We start from the raw sequence: 18,630 nt of genomic DNA, 5'->3' as shown, positions 1-18,630 counted from the left end.
ATGAATGTCAGAACCTCCAAAGTAGCTGCACTGGTGCTGCTGTCAGTGCATCTCCTGCATGCGTCTGCGCTGCCTGCAGCCTCCTCCTATGAGTTCAATGTCTACAGGATGCAGCAGTACAACTTACAACAGGACAAATATGGTAAAACACCATCCATCCATCCATCCATCCATCCATCCATCCATCCATCCATCCATCCATCCATCCATCCATCCATCCATCCATCCATCCATCCATCCATCCATCCATCCATCCATCCATCCATCCATCCATCATCTATCTATCTATCTATCTATCTTATCTATCTATCTAATCCAGTCCATCTATCTAATCCATCTATCTGTGACTTATGCTCAATTTCTGATTTGGTAGAACATGAAAACCATTACCACGCTCCATCTATTTACAACCTTGTTTGAATTACAGCGGTGCCAATATGAAATTTAAACACAAGTTTGTGACCTTGTGACCCCCAGGTTGCCGTGGAGCTATTGTGGTGGCAGAAGCACGCTCAGCTGCGGATAACAGTCTCACTCGACGCTGTGTGATCATGAAACTGCCTGATTTCACGGAAGAGCGCTACCTGGAAGCAAAAAAGCAGAACGCGGCAGCAGTATTAATACTGCTCCCAAAAAACATCTCTGCAGTACCACCGGAGATAGTACAGGTCACTCATAAATCATTCGTAAAACACATAAATCCTTCACATTTTTATGCAGCAACCCTACAGATTGCCAATGCAAATAAAAAAAATACCAAGTGTTTTTTATAAAAAAAATAGAGCAAACCTTAAAAAAAGCTTATGTTGGGAAATGTAAAATAATAGAAGGTATGTTTAGGGTTGTGTGGTCAAGCATTGCTTTTTCACAGAATGTTCTTCACATAGTGTAAAAATTACTTCAGCTGGGTTTGCACAGGCAGGATCACAGTTGGGTTATTTGTAATAGTGGGTGGAAGCAGATTGCGTTAGAAACCTCTCAATTCCCCAACCTGGTTATCTTAAGGTCAGAAATTAATTTCCCCCACCGTCTCTAGAGTTTCATGGCGGCTGAGTCTCAGGTCCTGCAGAAGGAAACTCTGATGCCTGTGTATGTGGCTCCAGAGGATGAACAACTGCTCTGCATGTACGAGGATGTCAATCACGCCGCAGCTACGAAATCTGCTTCTGCGCTAGTGAGAGGTGAGTGAATTTAAAGGATTAATTTACCAAAAATGAAGATTCTTTAATCATTTACTCACCCTCATGTCATCACAAACCCTTCCGACTTTCTTTATTCTGCAGAACACAAAAGAAGATATTTTGAAGAATGTTGATAACCAAACAACATTGACCCCCATTGACATACATCGTATAGAGACCAAAACACTAAAACATTTCTCAAAATATCTTCTATTGTCTTCCAAAAAAACATGAGTGTTTCTTTATTGTTGACTTTTTCTTTGTTACTTTTTCCCAGTTCTTCGTAGCATAATCTCCACCACAGCCTTCCAAATATTAGTGAGTAACTCCCCCATCAAACCTATTACTGATACCACCATCATCGCTTTAGAGGTGAGCCTGACACCCCACCACAAACAGCTACTCCTATCTTTTTTGTAGTACATAGTTGGTCTATAATTAATCCTGGATGTCAGTCAAGTGAATTTATTGCTTCTTTTAAGGGATTTCTTCCTGGAGCTGGAGAAGACTTGCCCACGATTGTCATTACAGCCCATTATGACACGTATGGCCTTGCTCCTGTAAGTCACCCCCACACAGACAAAGACTTTCAAAGTATATCTGTCGCAGTGTTTTAATACTATATGCTGAATCATTTTAATACACACTGTTCCCTAACACGACGCAGAATGATTCATGCAAGTTGCCACTGAAGCGGTTCAATCTTTGTGGGAAGTGACCTTTTCAAACATCTTTAACTTCACTATAGCCGAAATGAACTTACACCTCTCAAATCAGTTAAAGGAACAGTTCACTAAAAAGAAAAATTCTGTCATCATTTATTCATCTTTACGTCGTCTAAACCTGTAGGATGTTGTTTCTTTTGTGTGAAAATACAGAAAAAAGATATTTAAAAAATGTCAAGTCTAGTCAATGTAGGCCAATATGTTTGGTTAACAACATTCTTCAAAATACCTTTTGTGTTCTTCATACGGGCTTGGATGGTGAGTACACAATGATAGAATTGTAAACAATATACCTTTAAGATTTGACTAATTTCATTCTGTGCTGCAGCTTCTTTCATTTATGTCACCGTAATGATAATATAGTCATTTTATAAGCACCCTTAGTCAAAATGAGAGATGATGTCTCGGCTTCCCGTTCCCTAATGAATCGAGCACAATTATTTTAATCCTCTGTCATTAGATAGTTTTGTAATACATTTTGAACACAGACAAAACCAAGAGTTGATTCTTTTCTGTTCACATTCATACAGTATGTGTCTTAATGATTCATATGTGTCCTCTCTTATAGTGGCTGGCATATGGTGCTGATTCTAATGGCAGTGGCGTCGCTATGCTTCTTGAGCTGGTTCGACTTTTTCAGCGTCTCTACAGTGATCCGCGTAGCCAGCCTCCGTCAGTTCCATTCTTTTTTTAAGGCCTGATCCATTTATTTTTGTGATACACTACAACTATTACTTGTCAATATTGAATAATCCATTATGTTCGATGTTAACTATTGTTGCCTATTGAAATCCTTTTGCATGTAGATATCACCTTCTGTTCACCCTGTCTGGTGCTGGTAAATACAACTTCTTAGGCACCAAACGTTGGCTGGAAGAAAATATGGACCGTGCAGGTATGTGGAATTATTTTAGATGTCTCTTTTTACATTAGCTGCCAAATGAAAAATGTCTTACAGTAATGAGTCTTCATAACAGACTGAAAGCATTTGATGTTGGGATTTTATGCAGAATCCAGTCTTTTGCATGACAACGTGGCATTCGTTCTGTGTCTGGACTCCCTCGGTAATGGCGATGAGCTTTTCCTTCATGTTTCACGACCTCCTAAACCCGGAACCTCTCAGTTTAGCTTCGTTCAGGAGTTGGAGCAGGTTCGTCTCAATAACAATGTGAAAATCGGTCCTTTGAACATCATCTCTGAGAAATACCTGATGTGTTTCTGCTGTAGGTGATCTCCGGCAGGTTTCCCTGGGTGAGATTTGGAACCATCCATAAAAAGATTAACCTGCAAGAGACCACCGTGGCCTGGGAGCACGAGCGCTTCGGGATGAAACGTATCCCAGGATTCACTCTGTCACACATCGAGAACTCCAAATCAGAGCTAAGAGGGTCTATCCTGGACACCATGTGAGGAAAAACTACCAAAATCAGATTGCTTTAGATCCCTTAACAAAAGGATTAAAAGAGATATCACGTTTTATCAGATATTAAAGGGGTAATATGGCACAAATATGTGTTTTTCTATGTCTTTGGTGCGTGTTATAAGTTGCCCATGCATGTGTCGGAATAAAAGATGCATTCTATCTAAAAGCGGATGCTCACCCAGACCTGACTGAAACGCCTCGTGTAACCACACCCCCACAAATCTACAATCCGTTCGTGGTATGATTTGACTAAGACCGCCCAAATGTATACGCATGTAAGGTGGGCATACCTGTACAATTGCTTTGGAACCTGATGTTCCAAATATGGTAAGAGGCGTTACATTTACTTCACACGCTTGCAATATTCGACCAATCACTACTCACTGGTTAACTGGCCAATCATAGCACACCTCGCTTTTCAGAGTGATGAGCTTTGTTAAAAATCTGCGTGTTTCAGAGAGGTGGGGCAAAGAGGAGATACATACATTCACGGTATGTGGAATATACAGCGTTTTTAACCTTAAATCGTGTTTGCACATTGCATTACATCTAAACAAACCATACTATTCGTTTCAGACGTGTCATATCACCCCTTTAAAGTAAAAGAGAAACTCGTTTTTCTTCTGAATGTAGGGAACAGGTGGACATCATGAAGCTCAGACGGAACGTGGTTATTGTTGCAGAGGCCTTGGCAAGATTCATATACAACCTTACAGACAAGGTGAGGCAAACTTTAGAGTCTCAGTGATTTCAATCCTTCACACCAACCTTGAAAACACTCACACAAACCACTTTATTAATCCTGCCTTAAGGTACAGTATGTTCTGTCTTTATCATTCCTTTTCTGTCCCATTTCTTATCATTTGTGCTGCAGGGCTTTTCTAAGGACACGCAGGTGTTTATGAACAGTTTGGTAATAATCATTTTCTTTTTCTTATTTTGTTGTTCATTTTAAGACACTTTGATTTACTGTGTTTGTATCGTAGTACCGTAGTACTTTGATGGAAGTCGTGGTAGAGCAATTACATTTGGACACACTTGACTGAATTTAGACTTATCATCATCTTAAATATGTCATTTTCAGCCTTATGATTAAATGCTTAAAAGTAGTTTTATACACAAATAGATGTGGATAGCATAACAAGAGTGTCCACCAATTTACAGGAACTCCTTAAGTTATTAAGTAACTGTTCATTTTTTATGTTAATGATTGTGTATAGGATGTTCAGGACAGCCGTTTGTCTGCCTTGATGTCCATGATGACGTCTATTCCCAGAGCTGTTCAGCTGCTTGACAGAGAGCCAGAACACGTCCTCCTGATAAGCAGCCTGGAGCAAGAGTTTAGATATTATCTCAAGCAGGTCTATAGACACACGTTCCAACTAGACAGAAGGTACACAAACACACACACACAGACACACACACACACATACTGTACATACAAGGAACTATAATTGATTATTTCTTGAAATAGTTCAAATGTCTTTCATTCAACTTTCATTTTCATCTTTATACACTTTCGGCAAAAAGGAAAAGTCCCACAAGCACTAAATATGGACAGATCACAGACTTTATGGTTTTTAGATACAGCATATTGTGATAGAAATAGACTACCCATAAAGTTGACCGTCACATTAACAGAAAGCCTAAATAACATTATTTCCCTTATTAATATGTAATTTTTAGAACACACAAGATATTTCAGATTCATTCATTCTTTAATGCACTAATGCAGATATAGTTGAGACAACTATATATCTGCGGAATTATAAAATACGTAGAATACACTAGCCAAACACACAGCCATGTTAAGTCTGCTATCTGAATTTTATAGGGATCCTGAAATCACGTTCTTTGATCAAATGAGTCAGCCAATGATGATGTACAGGTGAGTCTTAAAATGGGTTGGTTTTGCAGCAGGGTTTGTTTTGTAATTACAGTTTGCCCAAACTGATTTTTTTTTAATTCAATTTCATTACATTTAGGGTAAAGCCTGCTGCCTTTGACCTGTTTTTGGGAGGGTGTATAGCTGGATACCTTGGAATAATCTATTACGCCATTCAGGTGCGAACACATTGCTTAATTTACTGTACATGTAATGAGACCTATGTTATAAGTTAAGATTACCTTCACTTGTTTCTGTAGCGCAATTGGTTGAGCATTGAGTAAGCAGCTCATGCATTTGATTCCCTAGAAAAAAGGTACCTTAAAGGACCAGTGTGTAGTTTTTTTGGAGAAGCTATTGAAAGGAGTGCAATATTATATACATAACTGTGTGTTCAGAGGTGTATGAGACCTAACATAATGAAGCGTTCGGTTCTTATACCTTAGAATGAGCTCTTTCTGTCTACATACACAACGGGTAGACTTGCATGGAATTTGCCATGTTGTTTCTACAGTAGCCCTTAACGGAAAAACTGCTCTATAGAACGTGTTTTGTAAATATGTTATGTCTTTCGGGAAAGAAGTAAAACATGACGACATTTTACCCTCTCTCAGCCTCCGTAGGGCTTCAAAAGAGAGGGGCGGAGTAAGCCGTTGGTTGCAATTCGCAACCTCACCGCTAGATGTCGCTCAAAATTACACACGGCACCTTGAAATACAATTTAAGTTACTTTCGATAGTGTAGTGTGACAAATGTATAAATGTAAACAAGAACAGTAATCTGAAGGGTCTACCCCTCACTAACATGCTCTGTGTTTGCTTCTTTGTGATTTGTTGTTTTGATAAATGTGATTTGTTTTTAGAAATTTGGCCACGTCTACACAAAATTTAAAGCAACAATGAAAGCCAAGCACCAATAAACTGTGGAAGATCAAACATCACACTTCAAAGATCCAGTGCAAAAAGCCGTCTACACCAACATAAATGGAAAGGAACATGTTTGTTTGTGTAATATAAAGAGGTTTTCTTGTAAATGAACATTACAGTCTTTTTTCTATCTTGAATTTCTTTAAAAAATTAAAGATCACGCCTCATCTGCAAATTCTTCCATCAAAAATCCTTGTGTCTAACTTCATTGAATGTTCACACATTGATCAACAAAGTGAGACTAAATTCGACGATGAAGCATGCAAGTTTAATATGTCTAGAGTAGAAACGGAACTCATGAGCCACATTAAAAGACAACCTGATGCCAAAGAGAGAAGCGATGGACACACAGAGGCGGATAAATATGGGCACAGGGTCACGGATGGGTTGTGGTGTTTCCAAATGCCCCTTAAGAAGCCTTACTACACCTGCTGTACATCTGTTACTGTATATTATAGTTTATGACATGTTTATATAAAGTTTGTTATTTATTCACACTTCATTTCAATACTTTATTTCCTTTTGAGTAGTTATTTACTCATAATATTAGGTGGAACTGGACATAAACCATCTCTTAGATCGGTTTCATTTCATAAATTATGTATAAAATGCTTTTCCCTGTGGAACAATCAAGCTGTCCGGTGCATAATGGGTTTGCGGACTGCATTTTGATTAACTTGTGTGGGCACAGCAAAGGAGGATATTTGACAGGTACTGAGGGTTATTGCCAAGTACTCAGTTATCACTTATAAAGTCCTTTCATTCACTTGACCTTATAATTCATTGTTAAAGATTCACTAAAAAATAAAATTTTTGTATTTATTCACTTATTTTGCTTCTGTGTAACACAAGAAAAGATATTTTGAGAAATGTCTTACTGGTTTTGTGTCCTTTTGGAAGTCATTGAGTGCCAGTGTTGTTTGGTTTACCACATTCTTTAAAATATCTTATGACATATAAATGACATAAAACGGAGTTAATTATGACAGATTTTTTTATTTTAATGTAAACCATCCCTTTAAGTAATCTTTTTCATATCTTTTATAATGCTTTTCACAATACACATGGTTTCTGAGCAGCTAATAAAAAGATCACACATTACCATTTTTATTGCATCTTAGAATCACTTATATTTTTGTCTGTAGACGTTTACACCCACATACACAATGTTGTTCCTCAATGACATGAACAAAGGCTCCAATATTCAAAGATTTCAACTAGTGGTCCCTTAAAGTGATAGTTCACCCCAAAATGTCTTCATTTATTTACCCTCTTATCATTTAAAACATTTATAACTTTCTTTCTTCTGACACAAAAGAAGATATTTTAAAGAATATTGGTAGCCGAACAATGGCGGACCCATTCACTTCTATTGTGATGACAAAACCAATGCAAGTCAATGGTTACCCCCTTTGTTCGGTTACCAACTTTCTTCTTTTGTGTTCTGCAATGATGTAAATGATGACAGAATTTTCATTTTTTGGTAAACTTTCTCTTTAAAGAAACTCGAGACAGACATGCAGAGAAAATATACGGAGTCTGTACTACAACATCCGACAAACTGATCTCACGTCACCCTTTTAACCTCGGTCAAGCCCCACTGAGCAAGAGCCACAAAAATCACACCGGATCAGAGCTGAATTATTGATTGTTGGCATTCTGTCTAAGAGAGCGACGGGGGTGGCAACCCGGGGGGGTCGAACCTGATGAAAGAAGGATGGACATGATCTCATTTCCATCTCTTTCTTTTTTATAACTAAAGCGTGTAATAATAACGTGTTGCCAATGCCAGAAAAAGATCAGATTAGAATGTGCTTTGTGCGTACTATGATTTCAAATGCCATTTGAGAAATTAAGTGCTATGGGCACCTGCTTCAGGAAAGAAAGTGATAAATTGAAAGATATCAGAGCTGATTGAATCCTAAGGAGAGATAAGGGATTGAAAGATGAAGATACAGAATAGACAAAAGGAACTGTGACAGACTAAAGCTATGCTGTGGGTATGAGATGCGTGGTGAGACAGAGAGGGAGGGGTTGAGGTAAAAGTTTCTGTGAGGCAGGTTTATTCAAGTTGTAGACAGACACTTGGTGTAGTAGTTGAAGTTGAAATGGGTCCTCAACTACACTTCAGCAGTACCTACGCAGAAGAATTCAGTAACCCGGCTCGGGGAAAACCCACCCAGCCCAGACCGTCTTCTGCGTATCGTAGGAACAACCCGCATCCACGGCCGGTAAGAACCAGAACTTTAGGGCTGTTTAGTGGTCGTCCAACATTATCATGGGGTTGTTCTGTGGTTTACATGCAGGTCTAAATCATTCAGTGATGTTTTAAAAATTGTTTTGCGTAGTCGATTGTGTTTTATACAGTATATCTTATGAGGTATGCATATTAAGACATTATTGTAAAAACTCCCTTTTTTGTAAAAAAATTCAAAGAGACAAATGACATTTTACCTTCATTAATCCATTTTAATAATAAAACAGAAACCCGTACCACTAACTGAAGTTGAGAAAAAAAAGCAAGATGTACCAAGAAGTCCTAGGAGGAGCTTGGGAAACAATCACAGAGATTTGTGTAGTTTGCATCATTTCCGAGATAAACGTTTGTAACCACAAGAATATTGACGTTTTTGAAAATTTCCTATGTTTAGTTAATGTTCATTAGCTTTGTGAACAGTGCAATAATACAAAATCACTATTAGAAAGATAAAGACTGTAAACAAAAGGCAACATTTGTGCCAAAACATGAATAATTCATCAGTCCATAGAGCATTAGCCACCTGATTCTGCAAACAACCTACATGTGGGAGGCTTTGTGCAAGTGGTTCTGGTTACACTGTTTCGTAACCACTAAACAGTGTTCGACTCTCACTATGTAAGCAAAACAATCTAACCTCTACTGGATCAGTGTGACAGGCTGTTTAGTGCCACTCAAGGTTGGTAATGGCATTCTTTTGCCACTCAGGATTTCCTGATGCCAAGACAGCTTCAGACTGGATGTGGATCCCGGAGGCACTTTCAGACCATGACACCTACTTCATTTTTACCTCCAGTCAGACACATATCAATCCAGTTTCCTGGTATACTTAAACAAACTACTGTTGTTATTGCAGGTTTTGCAATACACAATTAAATGTTTACTAATAAAACCATATCAAGTACATCCCATAAATACAGCTCTACACATTACCAGTAAAGACCACGTACCATTTTCATTAAACTACAATTCTCATCATAGCCATTTAATTTATTTTAACTTCTGTAATAATTTGAGTATTTTCCAGCATTTGATAAAAACATTTGATATGTACATGCTATTGCTGCGTATTACTTGAATTCTTTTATTTGGCAACAGCTCTGCTAATAAAATTGGACATAATAAAACAGATCAACTATATACATTCAAGTACACTCAACTGATACTTTTATCTCCTTGCTCTCCCTCTATTTGCTTGAAGATGTGCACACAGGAGAGTCAATGCAGAGTTCCAAGAAAGACTCCAAAGCACGTGCCTCCACTGCAGTGTACACACTGCCACCTGCTGGCAGTCTTCTGAAACCACAGCGAACCGACGTCCCACATTCCTCTATGATAAACACTCAAGGGTAACACTTTTGCCTTTGGGTTTCACATGCACGAGCGTTGGTTTAAAAATAAAACAGTCTTTATATAATACTATTTTACTGTGTAGTTTAAGTATTTATTGATAGGAAAACTATGGGATATATTTAGCATTTCATGTGACCAAATATTTTGTCTGCTTCAGGAAATACTTAGGCAAAGATCATTTAAGTTCTCAGTATGACCAAAAGATGGATGTCATGCCAGCTTTAAAAAATATAAAACATCAAGATACACATCATCAAAGAAGATCACGCTCAAAGTCCACACCTGACTGCGGGTAGTTATCAGAGGTGGATAGAGTAGCCAAAAATTGTACTCAAGTAAAAGTACTGTTACTTCAGAATAATATGACTCAAGTAAAAGTAAAAAGTAGTCATCCAAATAATTACTTGAGTAAGAGTAAAAAAGTGCTTGGTTAAAAAACTACTCAAGTACTGAGTAACTGTCGAGTAACGTCTGATTTTTTTTTTAACAAGCATTCAATCAGACAGACAAAAATACAAAATAATAATAATGTTTAAGCAAATTATAGTTCATCAAATCAATAAAATACATTAAAATAAATTTATGAATTAATTACAAAATAGCTTAAATTAAAATTATCCAGGTAAATTCAAGTACTTAAAAAATAAAAAAAAATAAAATAATAAAAAAAAAATAAACACAAGTAAACACAAATTTCCAAACCTTAATACTTTTTTACCAGGCTTGCAGACAGAACTAGAACAAGGCAGCCCATAAACTCTCATAAAATGTGTGTGTGTGAGAGAGAGATAGAGTATGTGTGACTTCAACACTTTGCAGTTTGAATGATGTCCTGCATAAACAAAATGATGGAAAATAAGTAAAGTAAACACTTTGTGACTTTTCGATCGAGCCCTCGCCATTCTTTCTCTCTCACACAACATACTAAAGCATTGCAATGCAAACGCAGCCTGCTTCAGAGCTAAGGCGGGACTACAGATTAAATGTCCCTAAAGAACCCACGTTATTTTTATACCGTGTAAGTTATTCTCTGTGTAAGTTAAATATATGCACCGAACCGTGACGCCCATACCATTTCGGTTCAATACAAATACACGTACCGTTCCACACATAATATATATAGGAAATGTTTAAAACATATGTAACTTTAAAGACAAACATTCGTCTATCCACAGCAAAAAAAAAACGATTTTAGAACACTTAGCGCTACATGTTTCCTCAAGTTAGATGTTGAGTTGTTGAATGCTGAAATGTCCGTTTGTTTTGGGAGACACAGAAGACACCGCATAATGTAGCTGCTGTTTCGCACTTTTACTAAGGTAAACATGCTTTCAATATGAGGCCAGGGGTGTTCCTCCTCGCCTGTGTCTGCATTGCCGATGGTTGATTGTGATATTTTTGTTTTGCTACGACTGTAAACTAACCCGTCCCGCCGAACGCCGCTGAGATTGAGTATGGTCACGTGACGAGACTGCGCAACTACGTTTGATTGGTGAAACACAGTCACATGGTAGAGCCATTGGCAGAAGTCTCACTCTCTGTCAAAATAAAACAATGACGCGTAGAATATCAAAGAGGTCAAAAGAAAAGTAACGAGCTTATTGTAGCCTAATGTAGCGGAGTAAGAGTACAGTTTCTTCTTCACAAATCTACTCAAGTAAAAGTAAAAAGTATAGTGATTTAAAACTACTCCTAGAAGTAGAATTTTTTCAAAAACTTACTCAAGTAAATGTAACGGAGTAAATGTAACTCGTTACTACCCACCTCTGGTAGTTATTCATATAACCTCCAAAACATCATTAGACACCAGAAGAACAAATTCTGAGCATGAATGTGTGTTAATGGTTCTCAATGGCTGTGATTATAGGCTACTTTTTAAATCCATATGTTTTGGTTTGCAGTAAAGGACACAGCTGCTTCCAAGTGGTGAAACCCTATAAAGTTGGACACTATATAATCCACCCGGAGTTCTTGTCAGAAGGAATGAACTACTGAAAGCCACATTGTGCATTTCCTTTATTGGTTACAGCTGTATTCAGTCACGACACGAGTTACGTGTTGTTCCTGTCTTGTAAAATGTAATTGAATTTTTAAATATAAAACTGTATTTTAATGACTGCTGTAAATAATAACCTGTAAATAAACGTTTTGAGTGTCATTATTTAAGTTTTGTACATACAAATGAATTTATTTTACAAATTGATGTATATTAACAAAAAATGTTTATCTATGAATATATATAATTAACGATTAATGTTTTTAGTCAACATACATAGGCTGTAGCTGCTATGGTATTTAAGATCTTTAACAACAACCAGAAGAAAGAGTCGCAAACATTCCGAAAATCCTTGCGCGCTCTCTTTCAAAGAGCGAAAAACTCAGTTTCCCAGAATTCCGCAGTCGAAGTCTGTGTGGAAACTCCTCCCATTACAAGAGAGAGTTCAGCGTCTTGGATTGTAGAGACAGAGTATGTCAACACACAATGAAATCAAGATTGCTCGAGCTGGTAAGTCTTTTATCTCGTCTAACTTAAATATTTAAAGATTTAAACAGCCGAATTGTGGTGATTTAAGGCTACACAAGTTAAACCCTACGTGCCTTTACACTAACGCTAGTCTTTCTCTCTGTTGATAGATCAGACCACTCCGTGCTGTCTCGTGTTTCATGTGATAAAATTACTAAACTGTTTTATAATTTTTCATAATCATGTGTTCCTTTACCTCCCTAAAAACTAAATTGCCTTAGGCTCACACCGATTGCAAATTTGATTATTGATGCTAGCTTAACTTATGTCAGGACTTGTATGGCTTCACACTTTGATCAAAACAATATCTTGTGTCAATTATGTCTACATGTTTCAAAACAAACAGCGCGCAAGTTTGTCATTGCTGTGTCTATTTTAGTACAACTTATGGCCTTCTGACCATATTTGTGCTCTTTGAGCCCCTATCTAGTAAACACGACGTGTGCGAAAACACCGAGAACCCTTTTTCTTTTAGTCACATGTTCTGTTTCAGCGAAATGTCGTTTACCCGTGAACACGATTGCCTTATCTCTCCAAACATTGTAGTATTAAACAAACGTCTAACAGCGGGGTTGTTTATGTTAGTATGAAAATGCATCCATGAATTTAAATGTGCATTTGCATGGCGAAGTGTCCTTGCTTCCCTTTGCTGTCTAGGGTGACTATTTATTAACTTTTCAAGGTCCTCTTTTTATGCAAGAAGCTTGACAAGTCATAATAATCTAAACTGATCTGGAAGCTGTACCAGAAAAATCTGCTTTACAAAAAAGTATAAAAACAGAATGAGAGTGATCCGGTGCAACTGCAGTTCTGCTTCAGACTTTTCTTTAGTAGTAAATGTAATGCACTGACTGTTTTTTATTTAGTCCGTCTGATGGCATTTTGCCATTTTCAAAGTTTTGCAGGTGGTCTTGTGTTTTTCTCTGGAACAGTCAGTCCACACAGTGCCACACTGAGAAACTTGGCAGCATGCAGGCACTGGTTTTGTTAACACCTTTACACCCTGGATAAATAATGCATGACAAGTAAATGCTTATTTGTACTTGACTTATATTTCCTGGCACTTCCTTCCCCCCAGGTGCGTAAAGGATAATGCCAAGGAAGAGGCCACAGTGAGCGAAAATATGGATATAAGACTCAACAGTACTTGTGTTTAGCAAAAAGTCCTCTACGGTTGTCCTGCAAAGGTCAGCGAACAAATGACAATTTGCCTTCATTAATCCATTTGAATAATAAAACAGAAACTCGTACACCTATAACTGAAGTTAAGAAGAATAATCCAAGATGTACCAAGTAGTCCCAGGAGGAGCCGGGGGAACAATTACCGATGGCATGCCTATCAAAAAGATGGACAAAGAGAGTCGCCCTCTAGTGGGGGCTGGAGTTATTGGGGTAATTCTGGTTATTGTGGCTGTGACCGCATGGTGTTATTATATCGCCTCCCTTCGTAAAGCCGACCTACTGAAGACGGAATTACTCGATCTGAATAAGGATGGATTTCTTATTCGCAACCAGGGTGGTGGGATTGTGCTGAAGATGGGATTCAGGTCAGTCTGCACATGTCTAAAGTATATGTCAGAATGATGATAACTGAACAATAGCGATACCACATTGACTTGCACATGTTTTGTTTCCATACATTAGAAGTCAATGGATATCACGGTTGTTCGTTTACCAACATTTTTTAGAATGTCTTCTTGTGTGTTCTGTGGAAGAAAGAAAGTCATACAGGTTTGAAATGACAAGAGAATGAGTAAATGATGACAGAAGTTTGTGGTGAACTATCCATTTAAGGGTTTGGAACAACATTTTGTAGGGTCTGTTCAATTTATTGTAACAATAATACATACATTTATTTCAATGTTGGTCTTTTTGTATGTCCAATACCATTTATTCTAAAATGTGGGTCCTGATTTAAAACTATGCAATGATAACTTGGTTTAGTAGTAATAGTTTTGCTATTTTATAGCATCTTTTTGATCTGTTTATGATCTGCTTCTTCAGGTCCGGCACACTTGATCTTGACTCCTGTTCTAAGGAGGGAGTGATCCTACGTTGCTCACGCTCATTTGCCGGTAAGGTCAACTTCTTCATCATGACCGTGAAACCAAAAGAGACCGTGATGTGTTACCGTGTGCGCTGGGAGGAGCTAGAATCCGATCGCCCTGTGGAACATGCCATGTCCTACAATGAATCACATTGGTACGGTGGTGCTGAGACTGCAGTTCAACATTGGCCAATTGCCATCTCAGGACAGCAGGCACCCAAACCTTTTGTCACCAGTGACGTGTACTCCAATCGCAATGACTTTGGCGGCATTCTGGAGCGCTACTGGCTCTCCTCCAATGCTACGGCCATTAAGATCAACGACTCTGTGCCCTTCCATCTGGGTTGGAATGATACAGAGAAAACCATGTACTTCCAGGCACGATATCAAGACAGTCCATACAAACCTGCACCTGGCCGGCCTCCATACGCTGAGCTGAGCTACCGAGTCTGCGTGGGCCCGGATGTGACCTCCATCCACAAAGTCATGGTTCGCAGATACTTCCCCAAACCGAACAAAGTGCCTGCCAAAGAAATGTTCAGGCACCCTATATGGTCCACGTGGGCTTTACATAAAACCAACATCAACCAAGAAAAGCTTTTGAGTTACGCAGAGAATATCCGCAAGCACGGTTTTAACTGTAGCCACCTTGAACTTGATGATCGCTACACTAAACATTACGGAGAGTTTGAGTTTGACCAACAGAAATTCCCAAACGCTTCTGCCATGTTTCAAAAGCTCAAAGCAGACGGCTTGTTGATATCTTTGTGGACACACCCTTTTGTGAATTACGATTCGTCGAATTTCGGACTATGCGTAGAGAAAGGCCTGTTCGTGATGGAGCCAACAGGTCAACTTCCTGCACTTGTTAAGTGGTGGAACGGCATCGGAGGAATTCTCGACTTCACCAATCCTGATGCTCGAAACTGGTTTTTGTCGCAGCTACGTTCCTTACGCTCCAAATATGGGGTTTCCTCCTTTAAGCTGGATGCCGGCGAGACCAACTACCTCCCCTGGCAGTTCAGAACCCGAGCCCACCTCCCCGACCCCAGCACCTTTACGCGACGCTACACGGAAATGGCAATCCCCTTCAACGAGCGAGCCGAGCTTCGATCTGGCTACGGTTCTCAGAACATCTCATGTTTTTTCCGTCTCAATGACCGGGACTCCGTCTGGGGCTACGAGCTGGGTCTAAAGTCACTGATCCCGACCGTTCTCACCATAAGCATCCTAGGTTACCAGTTCATTCTGCCCGACATGATTGGAGGCAACGCCTATCCGAACCGTACCGATGGGAACGGCAGACTGCCAGACCGTGAGCTCTACATCCGCTGGCTGGAGCTGTCCGCTTTCATGCCCTCCATGCAGTTTTCCATCCCTCCATGGGAGTATGATGAAGAGGTGGTGTCTATTGCTCAAAAGTTCACAGAGCTGCACGAGACGCTGGTGGCTCCGAGGGTAATCGAGCTGGCTGGAGAAGTTCTGGATACCGGAGATCCCATAATTCGCCCGTTGTGGTGGATTGCCACCAGCGATGAGACTGCGTATCAAATTGATTCTCAGTTTCTGATAGGAGATGATTTGATGGTGGCGCCGGTTCTGGAACCTGGCAAGCAGGAAAGAGATATATACCTGCCGGCCGGACGCTGGACAAGTTACAAAGGAGAACGATACGATAACAAAGAGCCGATACATCTGACGGACTATCCGGTGGATCTCGACGAACTTGCGTATTTCGAATGGGTTAAGTAAGACTTTGGAGGGGAGCGTCTTGTGTTTAGTGCATGTATTTCATTTTAAGCTCGATGATCATTTGTTTCAGGGGTTTTCCTGACAGTACTAGGTTTCTCAGTTTTCACAAGATGTGAAAAAAGAACAATTTGTCTCTTGTGACTACTGAGCTGCAATGTTGCACATTTAAGAATTTCTTTTCAGAAAAAGCTTGGCTGTGTTTGTTCTTTTGTTATTACATTTAACATGCAGCTTGTGCATTAATTCTGTGCCTTTATACAGTGATTGTCTTTCAGATGCTATAGTTTTCATCCAAGCCTATATCTTAACAGAAAATAGCATCCACACATGCCATAAACTGAAAATATGGTTAGGTGTCGGATGTGTTGGATTGCTGTGATAGGCAATTTTGCACAATGACGTTTAATGTTCCTCAAGTTTTCTCATCTGCTTTTTAAAAAAGGGAAATTTGATCATTACTGTATATACTGTAAGCCTTCGTGTCTTACTAGGTGATAAATGCTGTCTAATGTTCTCTGTAGAGCTACTTGATTTCAATGGAATGTACGAATTTGCAAATATGTTTAAAATATACATTCAGGTTTGAAATGACAAGAGAGTGAATATATGAGGAATTTTCGTTTTAAAGGATTGAATTGTTTTTCAGGTGAACTATCCCTTTTAGTAAGACAGTGCATGCGGCACAATCGAGCATATTATCAGCATGATCCTGACATAATCAGATTTAATGTCTGCAAATGCCCAGTCTTTTTTGTTACTCCACTGCTGTACTTTTTCATCATTCAGTGCCAAAAAACATCACCCAGAGGCCTTGTCTCAAGCATTACTGCCACATTTCCTGTCCCATGCGAACCCGTATTTGTTTTGTATTCATCTCATCTTGATTGTTTTGCTTACCTGCATCATTTTCGTGGGTTTCGCAGTGATAGCACAACAGTAACAGCTCGGTCAGGTAATCTTTATCAGATTAATTTTTTTGCTGTGTAAGGGGTCACCTTTTTGTGTAGTTTAACGCCCTTCCAGCTCGCCAGCAATCAACTCGCAGTGCGAGCTTTCTCTAATCTACGACCTTCGAGCTTATTTTTAGCTCTTCCCACACAACTGCGAAATGCACTCATCCACCCCGTAACAGTGACTGGATCTGTCACACAAGGTGTCTTTTCTGAAAGCAGCTTTACAAAGATGTGTGCCAGCTACTTATCCAACACATGGGTACCTCAAGTAACAGTTTGTGGTGTGTGCTTTGTGGAATTTTATTAATTTACTTGGGAATAAAAAGCTTGTGACTGCATAGAAAACTTGAGGAGAAAAATACTAACTGACTCTTTGGTTTTTGGTTAAAATTTGTATCATGCATTAAGAATGTCTGTCATTGTGTAAAATGTTTGGGACTAATGTATTTCTGTTTAAATTTCAAGACTAATGCTAGACAACAAAATGATTTATTGCATACAATTTTGTTAAAGGGGTGATATGTCACTGCTAAAAGGAATATTATTGTTTGTTTTAGATGCAATGCAATGAGTATACATGATTTAAGGTTCAAAAACGCTGTATTTTCCACATACCGTGCATGTTTGTATGTTCTCTTTGCCCCGCCTCTCTGAAACGCGCAGATTTTTTACGAAGCTCAAAGCGCTGAAAAGGGAGGTGTTCTATGATTGGCCAGTTTGCCAGTGCGTAGTGATTGGTCGAATACTGCGAGGGTGTGACGTAAATGTAACGCCTCTTACCATATTTGGAACATCAGCTTCCAAAGCAATTGTATTGACAGGTACGACCACCTTACTTGCGTATACATTTGGGGGGTCTTAGTCATCATACCACCAACTGACGTAGATTTTTGGGGTGTGGTTACACGAGGCGTTTCAGGCAGGTCTGGGTGAGCATTCGCTTTTAGATAGAATGGACCTTTTAGCAGTTTTACGTGTCTTATACATGCACGGGCAACTTATAACACACCAAAGACACAGAAAAACACGTATTCGCGCTGTACGACCCCTTTAAAGGTTTAATCCAGTGCTTCAGGTGTCTTTGAGTTCTAGCATCTTTGTGAAAAATGACTGGACAGTATTTCAATTTGTTTGTATGCCTTGGTAGACCATATCTTAGATGCAATAATAGTCTTAGAGAGTGTTTGATAAGTAATACAATTTTGTTGTTCTCCAGAGCACCAGACGGGGGCAGTGCTCACCTGCCTTTCAAGTCCTCCACCCCAAGCTTGTGAAGTGTTAGCATGGCACAAAATAACCCTGTGTAGTTTTATTTCAGTCTGACGAAGTATAATTAGCCTGATATTGAAGTGAAATGGTACCATTAAACTTTTTGACCTTGGTGATGAATGATGAGTTATTAATTGTACTTCTTTCCTCTGCATTAATTGTCCATCCACTCATTAGCAACAGACTGTATCTTCAGTGCTTGAATGAGGCCACCCACTCACTATTTAATTCACTATATTCCTCTTTGATAGACTCGCTGGACTTCAGTGGCACTTGTATTTTTGCACGATGTGTGTTGGCGATTTTTGCCTGGTTATTAGTTTAGTTTCTTTTGC

The 18,630-nt window shown here is 39.0% G+C and overlaps 2 protein-coding genes across 2 annotated transcripts; both read left to right on the top strand.

The window, feature by feature from the left end:
- On the top strand, positions 1–6,304 carry zgc:109965 (Nicalin-1-like). The gene is made up of 14 exons (XM_056731602.1): positions 1–142; positions 478–668; positions 1,037–1,181; positions 1,459–1,553; positions 1,664–1,741; positions 2,475–2,578; positions 2,713–2,801; positions 2,917–3,056; positions 3,134–3,312; positions 3,963–4,050; positions 4,550–4,722; positions 5,164–5,217; positions 5,315–5,393; positions 6,077–6,304. Exons 1-14 carry the CDS (start codon positions 1–3, stop codon positions 6,131–6,133), a joined length of 1,614 nt encoding a protein of 537 aa, XP_056587580.1. The 3' UTR covers positions 6,134–6,304.
- A 5,859-nt stretch (positions 6,305–12,163) lies between these two features.
- Positions 12,164–18,415, top strand: myorg (myogenesis regulating glycosidase (putative)). The gene is made up of 3 exons (XM_056730681.1): positions 12,164–12,256; positions 13,353–13,821; positions 14,279–18,415. The coding sequence occupies exons 2-3, from the start codon at positions 13,559–13,561 to the stop codon at positions 16,071–16,073; spliced, it is 2,058 nt and encodes a 685-aa protein (XP_056586659.1). The 5' UTR covers positions 12,164–12,256; positions 13,353–13,558; the 3' UTR covers positions 16,074–18,415.
- The last annotated feature ends 215 nt before the right edge of the window (positions 18,416–18,630 follow it).

Source organism: Triplophysa dalaica, chromosome 19, assembly GCF_015846415.1.
Source record: "Triplophysa dalaica isolate WHDGS20190420 chromosome 19, ASM1584641v1, whole genome shotgun sequence".
NCBI lineage: Eukaryota > Metazoa > Chordata > Actinopteri > Cypriniformes > Nemacheilidae > Triplophysa > Triplophysa dalaica.
Note: the sequence above shows the minus strand (reverse complement) of the source record. Positions and strands in the feature narration are given on the sequence as shown.

Bases quoted from the DNA above. Each gene is read 5' to 3' on its own strand.
- zgc:109965 (XM_056731602.1), top strand. From the start codon at position 1: ATGAATGTCAGAACCTCCAAAGTAGCTGCACTGGTGCTGCTGTCAGTG. The intron at 3,057-3,133 runs GTTCGTCTCAAT...TTTCTGCTGTAG, and splicing joins TCGTTCAGGAGTTGGAGCAG to GTGATCTCCGGCAGGTTTCC. The intron at 3,313-3,962 runs GTGAGGAAAAAC...TTCTGAATGTAG, and splicing joins GGGTCTATCCTGGACACCAT to GGAACAGGTGGACATCATGA.
- myorg (XM_056730681.1), top strand. From the start codon at position 13,559: ATGTACCAAGTAGTCCCAGGAGGAGCCGGGGGAACAATTACCGATGGC. The intron at 13,822-14,278 runs GTCAGTCTGCAC...CTGCTTCTTCAG, and splicing joins GTGCTGAAGATGGGATTCAG to GTCCGGCACACTTGATCTTG.